Source organism: Trypanosoma equiperdum, assembly GCF_001457755.1.
Source record: "Trypanosoma equiperdum strain OVI genome assembly, contig: ctg_871, whole genome shotgun sequence".
In the NCBI taxonomy this organism is placed as follows: Eukaryota; Euglenozoa; class Kinetoplastea; order Trypanosomatida; family Trypanosomatidae; genus Trypanosoma; species Trypanosoma equiperdum.
Window position 1 is genome coordinate 27,929 of NW_027124833.1, and position 13,679 is coordinate 41,607.

Genomic DNA, 13,679 nt, shown 5'->3' on the forward strand with positions numbered 1-13,679 from the left:
TGTATTCGGTGTTAAATAATAGTGCCGGTAAAGAAGCATTTAATTCTGTATCAGTGTTGCCCCTGTAATTGTGGACAAATTCCCCCTCCCCTTACACAACCTCTCACATACGCAAATTACTAAACTATCATCAAAATAAACAACCAAATTTAATAATAATAATAATAACAATAATAATGGTAATAGTAAGAGAAATAGTGTCGCTACTCTCCACGCACTTTACGCACCCCTTCGACCACAATGCACTAGAAGGAAATAAAGAAAAATAAAAACAAGAAACGATACGTGACGTACACACTACTACCTGTTGTACTGTCTAACCAAATACCACCACATTTCCTCCCTATTCTTTTTATTTTAGAGTAAAAGAACAAACAAAGATAACAAGTTAAAATTAAAATGCGATTAAAAAAAAAAAGAAGAAGAGACGCATGTGTACACACGCGTGTGTGTGTGGTGTGTGAGGGAACATACACGCCATTAGCAGCTAAGAAGCACACAGTACTTTGCCGCTTCGTCTCAAATATATATATATATATATATATAATTGAGACCGCCCTTCTGTGGCTTCACCACCATCAGCACCAACAAACCCGGGAAAGGGTAGGATACATCACATAATTATAATTATAAAACCATGACAACGGAGTGGTGAATAGCAGCAATAACAGTAAAAATAGAAGAACAATGGCGTTTTTATGCATAACCAATGCAAAAGTCCGTGGCAGACAGCACATTGGGTGTTATAAGGCGAGGAAGAAAGAAAAATAACGGGAAAAGACATTTGTTAGTAACGTATGCTTGGGTGCAGAATCGATAATATTGTAGCGGATAGCAATAATATAAGACAGTGCTACTTGTTCACACGGACAAAATACATCCGTCACACATGCTCCTTTCTTTCCCCCCTCCATTCTTCAGTTTATTTATTCATTTTACTGTCAATTACTGCGGTGGTGCTTCTCCGCATCCCATCCATAGCAGAATGGCGATTCCTGATGTCTCCTCTCTCTCCCCTACACACACATACACACAAAAAAAGAATCACAACTGCCGCGTTCATTCCTTTTTTTTTTGCCTTTCTAATCGAATTCCCCTTTTTTTTCTTCACCGGCATCATCGACATTCACCGGTGTGTGAAATGTGCCTCATCACCACGAGAACAAAGATCTTTACAAAAAAAACACTAAGAAAAAATGGAAGAAAGAAAGAAAGAAGTCTGTGGTGTCGCGAGGTAGTGGAGCACAATTAAAAGTAAAACCAAAGGCAATTTCTTTTTTTTTTAAAAATGAGAGGGAAGAAATGGAGGGTAATAGCCAAATCCACATGGCGTTAGAAGAAGAAAACAAAAAAAAAACGAAGGACTGTGTGGCCGTAAGCTTCGCCTTCTCCTTTTTCCTTCAATAGTGCAACAAAAAAACCGGCTCCTTCCACACATAAAAGGTGAAGGAGGGCATGACAAAAAAAAAAAGAACACATATTGAGTAAGGAGGAAACTCAGTATCAACAGTGATCCGGAAAAAAAATGAGATAAGGCGCCGTATCGGTTAATTTCTATGTGCAAATAAAACAGACATATAATATAGCATAACAGTATCCACAGATCTCCACCTATAGAACAATCAATTTGAAGCAAATACTGGTGACAAGTCCAGAAGAGCACACACACGCACACGCTCACCATTAAAAAAAAATAATCCCTTTTTCATTTTCAGTGACAGTTACATCAAACTTTCGTCACCATCTTCTCTGTTTTGAGGTGTCGCCAGAGGTGGGGAAATGATTGGGATGGTACGATAGGGGACAGAGGTTGACCTGCTTTTACTTTCCGTTTTTTCATCTTGAAAAAACGCCTCCCTTCCGTTGAAGAGTTCGTTAGAACGATTAACGCCAAAGTCTTCATTGTAGCTAACACGATCTTCAGCAGATTTTTCCTTGTCAGCGACTACCTCCTCTACCGAATACTTCTCAGTTACCTCCTCTTCCTCATGTATTTCTCGCCCCCAATCCTTTGGTTGAACAATGTCAGCGAGCCGTCGGCGTTCACTTCCGCCATCGCTGCTCCCGCTGTCAACACAGCCACCTACAGTGCGGTCATTTCCCTCATTATTTAAGCGGCTGGCACCTCGTTCTCCTCTATCTTCGGCGCCCCCATTAGATTCAACACTACTCCAGCTGTGCACTCGGTTCTCCGACATATTATCTGCGTTAAAAGTCTCGAGTCCCCCAAAGTCAAGTGAAAGTTCACCTTGCAGGTATTGCATTTTGCCATCGGTATTATCTTCACCTTCCACTCCAGTGTTCACTAAATCATGTTCTGCAACCCCGCTGCTGTGTGTCTCCAAGAAACCCAGGGCGTCTGACTGGGTTGGAAGAAGCACTCCCGTACTGCTTCGCCTCTCCATATCCCGCTGCCTGCGAATGATGCCTGCAAGAGCGTTGTCATTACTGTCACTTTTCCTCACTGTTTCACCATCGGTTATCGCATGACTCCCTTCTGTCTTGCGCGTCTGCAGTTCAGCACTACTGTGAGTAGTGTACGCAACCGACTCCGGGAGGTCGCCTGCTGTATTGGCATATGAAACATCCCCCAACCCCTCTTCACTGGGATGCTCACCTTCCAGTTCACTATTTTCCTCGCTATCCTTACCAACTTTACTTTGTTCCAATGCCCTTTCCGCTGAGTGTACGAAGGCGTTAGTTTCATCGTTGTTTTCGCCCGCCACAGCAAGCACAGCAGGGGCTTTATCTTCGAGTAGCGGGCTCAAAACGTTGTTGTCACGCCGTCCCGATGTGCGAGGGCTTTCCTCCTCATCATCAGCTTTTTCGGGTGTACCCGCACCCTTCAATTTCTCAACATCCGCTTGGCCAATCTCCTTTACCTCAGGCTCGTTAGTACTTTCCATTGCGTCCCCGAGTTCAACTGCATCACTAACCTGATAAGTGTCACCTTCCCCACCGGGGGGTTCCTTACCCACAGACTCATTTCCTTCCTTTGCTGCTTCTGTGAAAACTTGGGCCTCCCTCTCCTCAGCGGCCTCCTCACTTTCCATTACGGTATCATCCACTGGTGGGGCCAGCAATGGCGCCCGCAGCTTAGGGGCTCTATCATCAGCGGCATCCACTGGTTTGCTCGACCTCCCTGTAGTCGTTTCATCCGTGTCAAAATCCTCATCAGCCCGTCCACTTGGCTTCTCTGAGACTCTTTCAGTTGACGGTGGTACATCACCACGGGGCCCCCGCTCTGCAGAGGCAAAACCGACCACACGGTTGCCGCTTTTCTCCTCTTTGGGCGCGGTAAATGTCCACACTGCCGCATTCTTATAGACACTTGCAACGGGGGCGCTGAAATCATATGCCAGGACGACTTCGGGCTTATCCTGTGGAGGATGATTAACGTCTTCACGGGGAGAGAAATCATATTCCGCGTTGTCTCGAGAGGCAGTAAATGGATTGTCGCCGCGGGAACCCGTCGCTGTAGTGTCGTCGTGTGGGGAAGCGGTGAATGGGTTTTCGGCAGGAGAAGCCTCAGATACAACCACTTCTTCTCCAAGAGAAACGGCAGGAGTAAACTCTTCGATGGCAGGGACCACATCAGTGACTTCTTCACGTGGGGAAGAAGTTGGTGGAGTCTCAACCCGAGGAGGAGTTGAAGAAACCACATCATGAGACAGAGTGGTGACAGGCTGTTCGTCATATCGAGGTGACGCCGCATTTGATGAATCGTCCGGTGGAGCGGTTGCAAATTGGACATTATCACGTGGAGAAACACTCGACTGCGTATCATCAGGGGGGCTGGTTGGAAGTCCAGAAGGTGGTGGATAATCACTTTGACATGTAGGCGGTGTTGAGACTTGTGTTTTATTATGATGACCTATTTCCTGCTTTTCTTTCACATCCATTACATCCATCACGACTTCCGGCTCCGGTTCATGTTTGTGTTTATCCCTGCAGCACAAGCAATTCCCCATTTGTTAATTACTACACACGACGAGAGCAGCACACTAAGTGAAAAAAAAAGAAAAATACTGTGCGCGGAGCAAAACGCAATCCACACAACCTTTTCTCTTTTCCTTGCTATTCCGAGGCGACGAGTTGCAATCTCCGTTGGCCGGCTGGCTGCCGGAGTGTTTGGGTCGGTCTCCTTCCTTCCTTCCTTCCCTTCTTTTTTTTATTGGCTCGACTTTGTTCCTTTTTAATTTGGTACCTGGACACGGATACAACCCGAAAACAATTGAGCGATCGCCCTACACTATATTAACTGTTGCTTGCAGCTCTGTAACACTCGAACTCGTCTATGAGTTTTATTATAAATATATAAACAGGTCCGCGTGTGTATGCACACCCCTATTGCTATATTTCTGGTGTGATCACAAGACTTTCGCTTCTTCTATATATATGTATATATATATATATTTCAAATTTTCCTTTCCTTTCCTTTTTTTGATCAAATTTGTTTTAACACCTTGTGGTACTGTCTCTTTTCTTTTTCCTTTTTTTGTCCACGACTTCGATGGACAAAATTGTGGTATTTGCTCCCGTTTCCCTTTTCCCCTCCTTCCCTTCGTACCGCCCTCTAACTAAATATATATATGCCTCGGATGAAGAGTTGGAAAGCACGTGTGCCTGTTGAATTATTATTATTGTTATTGTTACTTACCGAAATGCACAGATGCACACAATGTTGAGACTGGCCAAACGGGAGATGAAGAAAAAAAAGGAAAAAGAAAAGAAACAGTGCCACAAATAGTTGCGCATGCGAATTTTTTTTTTTAATATTTGGGGTGGATGAAACGGAATACCATACAACAATAATAGTTATTGAGCACTCATTAGCACATGTGTTTCCATATAGGAGGTAAAACAAATAAAAAAGAAAGAAGATATAAAAAAAAAGCACGAGAACTATAAAGAAAGTCCATTCACAGATGTGGGAGGCAAAAAATTTAAAAAAGTCAGTAGCAGCACCGTGATATAATCGCAATGAAACATTTAAACTTCACTTATATTTTTCCCTCAACATTTCCTTCCCTCCCACTTACCATGAGTCGGACACAAAAGCACGAAAGCACAAATTAATCACGGGAAACTTCCATCACAAAAGCAACGGGGGGCGTGAAAGAGCCGACACTTCTCTCACACGCATACACACAGTAGTAAAGTTATGACAAAAAATGGAACGTCTCTCCTGGGGGTACGCATGGCAGCACGCCCCCTTAATCTCTTGCCACTCTTCCTCCGCAGTTAAACAAAGGAAAGGAAGGGGAAAAAAAAACGAATCCGCAAAAAAAAAACAATACAATACACACACAAAGAAAAAAACCAAAGTAAAACATGCACACTTTAATTCGTCCATTAAGCGATCTCTACTTTTTGACATTCCGTGGTGAAACAGACATTCTGCGAATCCCAAAGCGGTGCGATACGGACGAGTCCCTACTCCTCCCGCGCCTTCTCAGGCCTTTGATGGCTTCTACCGTACTGACTCCGCTGACATCCAAGGCAGCCGCTAAGATGCCGTACCTTCTGGCGCTGCGTGATCTGCAGCGCTTTTCAGTACTTACTAGCGCATGACTCTCTGGTTTCGTTCCCGCACCGTCGTTGGATACTGAACGCCTGGTGCTCGTATTTAATTTCTGCGGAGCTGGGCAACAATTTGCTTTTTCAGAAGATTTCCCCTTATCTTTATTCTTAATTCTTGCAACGGAACTGCGACCACTACTCTTTTGGCCTGGTGATTTCGTATTGCGTCCCTGTTTGGTACTGCGGACCGAGGGTGGCGATGCATTCCTTTCAATTTCATTAGTCCCTTCGGGGGACACAAGTTTCTTCCACGACCTCAGAACTTCCTCGCTCTCTTTTTTGCAGAAAAGTGTTGGTGAATTATGCCAGTAAGTGTCCCTCTGCGCTAAGTTGTACTTGTCTAAGTCGACACTACCGTGCGAGTTGCCAATGCCCCTTGGTCGGCGTTCAGCTGAAACGCACTTGCGTGAGCCAACATAATTGCCTCGCCACGTTGATGCGTCCCACGAAGCGGTGGAAGGTGACATATAATCGCGAGAGCTCAGTGCTCGTGAAGGACGAAAGGTGTCCGGTGGTATGTTGGACAAAGAGGTGTTAAACCCCCTTTGATAGCGTATCCATGTTGGGGCCCTCCGCCCACCCTCCGTCACTTCCTGCTCATCCGTCCACGGTCTCGCAAAAACGTGCTCTATACTGTTGTCCTTCGGTGGTTGTGGTGATAATTTCCCTATGTTTCTCCGGTGAGCATCTAACATTGTTAATGATTCGTCGCGTTGAAGCACCGTCCGCACTTCGTGGGGTATAGGACTTACGTACCGCGAAGACGCAGCGAGTGGTGACGATGGCCGCGCTATACGTCTTCGAGGGCTCCATCGACTTCTTCTGTCATTGCCCGCGAAAGTGGTTGCGATGCTCCCTGGCAATGTGAGGTTAGCCGTACGCCGCCTTGGAGGAGAGTTGTCCGTGTGAACTAATCCACTTGGATCCCTTTCGCTACCCACGCTCGCATGCGATGAAATGCGCTCCCCCTGAGGTCGTGTCGCGGTGCCACCCCGCGGAGATGGCGATACGATTCGTCTCTCAAAGCCTCGTTGCGCCGCACCCGCGTTGCGTGTGAGTGGCCGCCAGTCATCAGACGAAACTATACGACGGTCGCTCAGTCGTGGCGAGACGTTATAGACATCAGAACCTGTGGCTACGGGATCACCCGGAGACGTAAGTGGAATGCTCCGACGCGGTCTCGAATTCGACAAGGGACGTGTCAAGCTCGAGTCGGGGGAACACACAAGAAATGAAGCAAACGAATCGTGGGGGGATCTCTCTTCAAGCTTGCGGCACACTTTTTCATCTTTTGCACTTTCGCTATGGAGCCCGTTGTCGGTACCGTAATTACAAACCTCGCCTTCGTTCGCTGACCTACCAGAGACTGGGGGTGATGATGCGGTTAGTGTTGCTGGAGGAAACGGGCAGAAGCTTGACGGCAAGTCGTTGATGTCCGCCTCTTTACATCTATTGATTCTATCTACTGTATCAATACCTGGTGCTGCCGAAATTTGGTCTTTATCTACGCATACTTCGGCATCATTATCTATATAGGTCGCCAGTGAATGCCCCGTATAGAAAGGCGTTACGTCCGGTGGAGCTGATATGTGGGCAGCATATTCTTTGGGTTTTGGCACATCTGCTTCCCGACTCGTGGTATGTAGAGGTACGCAGTCCCCTGATAAGCGACTGCGAGCATCTATTTTTGGGGCAGATCCCATATGATCGTCGCCAGGTTCCACGGTCAAATTACGCACCGGACAGCTTGTGCGGGTGCCGAACTCTTCTTTTCGTTTTCCTGCACTACAAATAGGTTTCTCCGACCCTGCTGATCCTGAGGTTGGTTGTGATGTGTTCTGGTCCGTGCTCCTATCCGAAAAACAGTTCCAGTAAAGTTCATTGTAGTTCTGCTGCAACTTTTCCACTGTCTTCTTCAGGTGGTTTAGCAGTGCGTGCTGCTCCAGGCGTGAGCCAGTCGAAGGTGGGTTTTGTCCAGAAGCAGAACAATGTGGATCTGCTTCCCTGCCCACAGCCACAGCATCCTGGGAAGATGCGTTAATGTGTTGATTGTTTACGGTGCAGTGCGAGCAGGCATTGCTACAATCATGCGAAGGGGGAGAGCTCTCACAAGCACGCCAAGGAAGTGGTTTCCCCCACTGTGAGTCGTGATCGACTTTGGAGGGCGCACATGAGTGAGTCTCCACTGCACTACATTTGCTCCTACACGTTTGTGCGGAAGTAGATTCGTCTGTTTTCCCGTGACGCCACATATGGAAAAGTAAGTCTATCATAACCTTCTTGTCACTTTCCCCCGACTGTGTCGCACACTCTTCCCCATGAGCATGAAGATCGCATGATGAAGTAGGAAATCGCGACTCAAAGGGTTCCATTACCTCTTCACAAGTTTCATTCTGGGCGTCAATACTCTCAACACAGTTCTTCGCGCCAATTTGGGTATGTGCGGGGGCTGAAGCTGTTGGAACCTGGACTGCGGGGTGACTCCCAAGTGCACCTGTCCAATTATCATGTGCGTGCAGGTTACAGGGCGTCGCATCAACTCTGTTACCACAACCAAGCACACTCCCGCATACAAAGTCCGATGTATTTTGAGACTGACAGAAGCTTGGTGTCATAGCTATAGCCCCATCGCACATTCCTACAGCTTTCGATTGGTTTCCGCAACACGTATAGATACACGTTGAACCCGATTGAGGAAATGATATAATGTTTTTACAGTCAGGGTTGGCACACATACATGAACGGAGCCTATTACCGTCCCTGGTCTCGGCCGGCGCAATATTTATTGCCAAAGCGTAACCATGGGATGGTGGAGTTGAGGAGACAGTAGACCTAATTGCATTGCTCAGCGAGGGCGAACGATCGAAACATGACAGGGGTGTGGCAGGTAAGCCAGCATTCCACCAGCACGTTTGCTCCTTCATTCCGCTTGTGTCTTGGGGTGGGTTGGTCATTTTGCACTGAATGAGAAAAGTAATCTTCTATTTTGTCTGGCGAGGTTTTTTTTTGTTTAATCACCCTTTTCTTCGTTTTTTTCCTCAGGTCTTTGCACACATATAAACAGGGACGCTTGAATATAACACACCCCACACTTTCGTGTTCCTTTCTGTATTCTCCCCCTCGGTGCCATTTACACAAGAAAGGAATAAAAGGTAAAAAAAAAGAGAAGGAGATGTCCGTGCAAGACATGGAGCATAAAGGTGAACACACAAGATACAATAATAATAACTTTCCAAGAAAATAAACACAAGCGCATATAATGGTGTGAGAATTTTTGGAAAAAAAAGTTAAAACGGTCAAAAAGACACGCGTTACTGCGCGTCCACCATCAATGGTATTGACAATTGCAGCAAGCCATACACGTAACTGTTTGACTTTGCCTACCTCATTAAGCACTCTCTCATTGCTACAGCACATCCCTATTATCGGAACTTCCAACGATATTCCTTTGTGCTGGTGTAAGAACACAACAACAACAACAAACACACCCGACACAAACGCAAACACGGAGACGAACAAATAAACAACTTCCCTTGTAAGTTTTTTCCGTGGCCACCTCTCCTTTCCCTCAAGACTCTCCCTATTTTTCCATTTAGAACTCCCTCCCCATGCATGGCCATATCCACTTTACACACATGCTGCAGCAAAGCTGCTGTGATGCCTCATCTTTGAATGTTGCAAGAAAGGCTGGTTCACCGAAGAAGAAAGAGAGTGAGGTATATTAGTAGGAGTTATTTATTTTTTTTTTAGTTTGCGGGGAAATGAGAAGCCTTTTAACCACATTCAACTGTACCAAACGGCTTAAAAACGCATTCGCTTTCCCTACACTCTAACAACACGAGCAGTCACGGCGGCATTCCGCCCCTCCTTCACTAACATACACGGACTGACAGAACCACACATCAAGCAGCAACGTTGCTTCAAAAGAAAAAAAAATAACAAAGCAACGATGTTGCGCACAACAGGCGGCTGGGTACCGAGAGAGTGGTTAGAAAAAAACACACGGTAAGAAACATATAAGGGAACGTATTATAAGGTATGCTTGAAATTGCTGCACCATACGCAGCCTGCGCCACACACGGTGCAAAACCAAACACGCGTGTGGTGATAACCAATAATGCTTAACCAACGAAGTCTCAGTGGTGATTAACAGGAAGTTGTAATTTGTCATCGTTTTTCTTTTTCTCGCGTCCCGAGTCGATTTTCTTCCTGGCTGGGGCATCACTGTTGTCTACAAATCACCTGCTAAGGGCAAGCGGGTGACACACCACTTCACCACACACATGCTCCAAAACACAATCAAAACACATTTTTGTTTAGTGTAGCGCATCATTATACACTACCTCCTGTATCGCCCTTCATCACGTTGCCTTCGCTGGCGAGCATCTTCCCTTCTGTCATCATACCTATCACCCCCGGCAGATATCGATCCATCCCCCCTTCCACGAAACTTATCATTGCCTTCGTGAAGAATATAATGTCCCTTGTGCGACCGACTCCCATTGGAACTACCGCCACCCGCTGGTGCCTTCTCTTTCCGGCGGTCCCAGTCCCGGTCCCGGTCACGCTCCCGCTCACGCTCACGGCCACGATCCCGGTCCCGTTCCCGTTCCCGATCACGTTCACGATCGCGGTTACGCCCATGTTCACTTCCATGAGGCTTGTCAGAACGGTGGTGGTGGTGGCGGCGCTCGTCCCTGTCGTTCGATCGGTGCTTGTTGTCACGCTCCCGCCGCTCGTCGCGTCGACCTGTTTTTTGTTCGTTTCTTGGCGGTTTGTCGTCACGTCGTGCCCGACTTTCCTCCGCGTCTTTACTGCGCTCTCGTTTTCGCCCTGACTTTTTATCATTGTTGGTGCTGCGTCGCCTCGACTTATCACGATGCCTGTGACGGGACCGAGAGCGGCGCTTGGTGCCACTACCGCTCCGATGACGCCGACGGTTGGAGGCACTCTTTTTCGTGTCAGCCTCTGACGCCCCAGCTTCCGCGGCACGCTCATAGCGCCTTTGACCACGGTTTACTTCACCATCACGTTCCTTGCTCCCGTCCAGTGATGATGCATCGCTAGAGGAAGAGGAAGAGCGAGAAGAGTACCGACTGTCACCATCACTACCGCTACTGCTTCCGTCATCCAGAAACATTTTTGCGGCAGCGGAGGCTGTCGTCATCACCGGTGGTGCAAGGATGCCAGCTCTATATGATGCACCACCGGCTGGCCGCTGATTACCTAAAATAGGAGCTGACACGCCTATAGAACCAATATTCTCTTGTTTCCCCATTATATCGCCCATAACCGACCCCCCGTTGTTCATGTTGTGTAATGCGTGGTGATGGCCCCCGGGAAAGATGGAGTAATACTGCTCTGGATGTTCAGATACCGCTCTGTCCCATCCAATGTAATTAAAATACTCGAGCCATTCTTGGCGGTATATGCGCTCCTTGGTGTCCTTATCGTACTCAGGTGGGATCGCATCCATTTTCGGTTCCTCCCCTCCGTTTATTGTTTGCCTAAAGCAATTCCTTCTCTTTATGAAAAAAAAAGGAAAGTTTCTCAAGTTCTGCCTCCAAACTGTCGACAACTGTTATGATGGTGATGCTTAGAAATAAAGTTAGTGTTGTGTGGCATGCGAGACGGAAAGGCACTGCAGTAGTGTTACGGGTTAAACTTCTCGTGTGCTCTTAGCCTGCTACCTCTCTGTGTTTCTTGATGTTGTCTTTTTTGTTTTTTCACCACAGTTTTTTGTTTCTTCCCTCAAATGAAAGAGAGGTGAGAGAGGACAGTTTGTTTTGGAAGCAAAGATATATATATGTATTACTTTATTTCCTCCTGCGGGTACGCCAACAACACTGTACGCATGGCTTTCTTTATCTCAAGAGAATTCGCTACCACCTGCCCACTACAAGGCGCTAAGGTGGAAAAAAAACGGGAGAATGGACAAAAAGAAAATAGAGAGTGAAAGGAAGCACAATATAAGAGAAGGGCGTGCTTTACACCGATGAAACACAATGAAAGTGGTGGGCGTCACATCTCCTTTGAACACACTCGCGGGCCATTCCACACGAGCGCTCAAAGGATCTGTCACAGTAACCAGACATATATCCTTTGCACCTTAAATATATAAATATATATATATATATATATGCGTACTTAGTTAACAAAGCGCATGAATGATTCCCGTCGTGTTAATCACGTGTAAATAGTTGTTTTAATAACAACACCCTTCCCCTCGCCCACACCGTACTGCATCAGCACACGGGAGGGAAGTTCCGGCACACACGCCGGCTCCTGCTCGTGCGGGCACGTAATGGATGCTACGAAGAGCTCCAAAACACAACGTTTTCTTTCTTTTTTTTTTACTCGTGAAAAAGACAACGATGCGTAAGGCTCAAAAAGCAGTGTGAGAAACCACACAGAAAGGTGCGAAGTTTGTGTGTATGTACGTATGTGTGAACTGGTGGGGAATGTGACAGGTAAAGAGGGTTAGACGTGAGCTGAAGTTAGAAGGACAGTCCTAATAATAGAACGGGAAAAGACAATGTGGGCACGGCCAATGGGAACAAAACGCAATCACCTCACGCATGCAAACATACGCAGGCGCGGTCGGTTTCACTAACGCAAGTACCTGTAAAGTTCAAGTAGATATATATGCTTTTCCCTTAACCCCACCCTTCCTCTCTTACTCTCTAGATGAGTGTTTTATCAATCACACAACGCGCTTCAACTTCACTGCCCATCGAATGACATCCTTTTTATTTTTATCTTTTTTTTTTTTGCATCAATGCACTATGAAGAGGGGGAGCAAAAAATCAAAAAAATCACATTTACAGGGAGTGGTAATCCTTGGCTCATCGCTTCCTTCTCTTCTTTTCCTTTCCCTTTTTCTTTTTCTCCCTCCCCATCCACATGGCGTTGCATTCAAAGTCCTATCATCCTCGCTCACCCTTAGTCCCAACTTCCATACTTCAAACTTCTTTCCTTTACCAGCTTCCAAATGTCTTTATATCCATCAACACAAACAGCTCACTTCTCACCTAACCGTATTATTGCACAGACACAAAAGTGTGTGTATGGGGAGGCACACACACTTGTTATCCACGAGAAACTCCGTTTTCACTTTCGGCACCTTCACAACCACTCATTTCTATTACCCGCTTTCTCCCCAACAAGTTCATAGGCAGGGATGCGCGCTTCTATCGTGCATTATCCTGTTTCTTTCCGTTTCCTGTCGACCACCACGAAAATAAAAAATTAACATAAAAATTATTATTATTATTATTATCAGCTTAATCATTTATTTCAAACATGGCTCACCTTGAGGAAGGAAGGGAGCTCCACACACACACACACACACAGACAGATATACACGACACCACATGCCGCAAACGCTTCTGTACACTCTCCCCTCACACTTGCTGCTTCCTCACTTTTTTTGCCTTTTCCATTGCCGTTCTCTCCATGTGCCTCTTCATAAACTTTTGCACCTTCCTTCTCCTCATTTTTCACCTGCTTCCGAAATGCACCCGTGATGCCTGAAGTGCGTTTCCGTCATTATAGCGCCACGTAACGAAACACTCCCACACTGACAAAGTACAGGTTAGAAACAAACTAACGATATAGAAGAAAGAAAGTGACGCACCTCCCCACCCCCAAGAAAAAAAAAAGTAATGCACGTCGAAGGTGTATACGTCAAAGAGAAGGAGGAAAAGGAGGGAGAGAGAGAAGGGGGGAGGGCGGTAACTAATGACATTAATAATTATTATAACAAACTGCTCCAAGCGGCGCGCCACACGCATAAACAGGAAGCAAACCTCATCTTGCTTTGGAACCGCCCGTCGTCGCTTTTCTCTTCCTTTTTTTTTCTGTCAATTGCTAGCCCCTTCTCCGCCTCCTCCTTCCCCTTCCTTGCACTTATACCAACTGCCGTACTAATACCCTACTGCTGGATAACCGGCCGTACGACTATCGTTGATTATCTCTTCTCACGAACACGAAAAAAAGAGTTTCTTCTCCCACGCGCTAAAACAAGGAAAGCAGAGTTAGATATAGGAGATAAAAAGGAACAAGCAGTAGCAGTTATCCTTCTCCCTTCTTTTTTT

General features: G+C 46.4%; 3 protein-coding genes across 3 annotated transcripts; all 3 read right to left on the reverse strand.

The window, feature by feature from the left end:
• Positions 1 to 1,721: 1,721 nt before the first annotated feature.
• On the reverse strand, positions 1,722 to 3,971 carry TEOVI_000410900 (uncharacterized protein; the record flags this gene model as incomplete). The annotated part of the gene is made up of 1 exon (XM_067226912.1): positions 1,722 to 3,971. One exon carries the CDS (start codon positions 3,969 to 3,971, stop codon positions 1,722 to 1,724), a length of 2,250 nt encoding a protein of 749 aa, XP_067083013.1.
• A 1,395-nt stretch (positions 3,972 to 5,366) lies between these two features.
• TEOVI_000411000 (uncharacterized protein) lies at positions 5,367 to 8,537 on the reverse strand (the record flags this gene model as incomplete). The annotated part of the gene is made up of 1 exon (XM_067226913.1): positions 5,367 to 8,537. The coding sequence occupies one exon, from the start codon at positions 8,535 to 8,537 to the stop codon at positions 5,367 to 5,369; it is 3,171 nt and encodes a 1,056-aa protein (XP_067083014.1).
• Positions 8,538 to 9,922: 1,385 nt separating this feature from the next.
• Positions 9,923 to 11,059, reverse strand: TEOVI_000411100 (splicing factor PTSR1 interacting protein; the record flags this gene model as incomplete). Its single annotated transcript, XM_067226914.1, has 1 exon — positions 9,923 to 11,059. One exon carries the CDS (start codon positions 11,057 to 11,059, stop codon positions 9,923 to 9,925), a length of 1,137 nt encoding a protein of 378 aa, XP_067083015.1.
• Between the last annotated feature and the right edge of the window lie 2,620 nt (positions 11,060 to 13,679).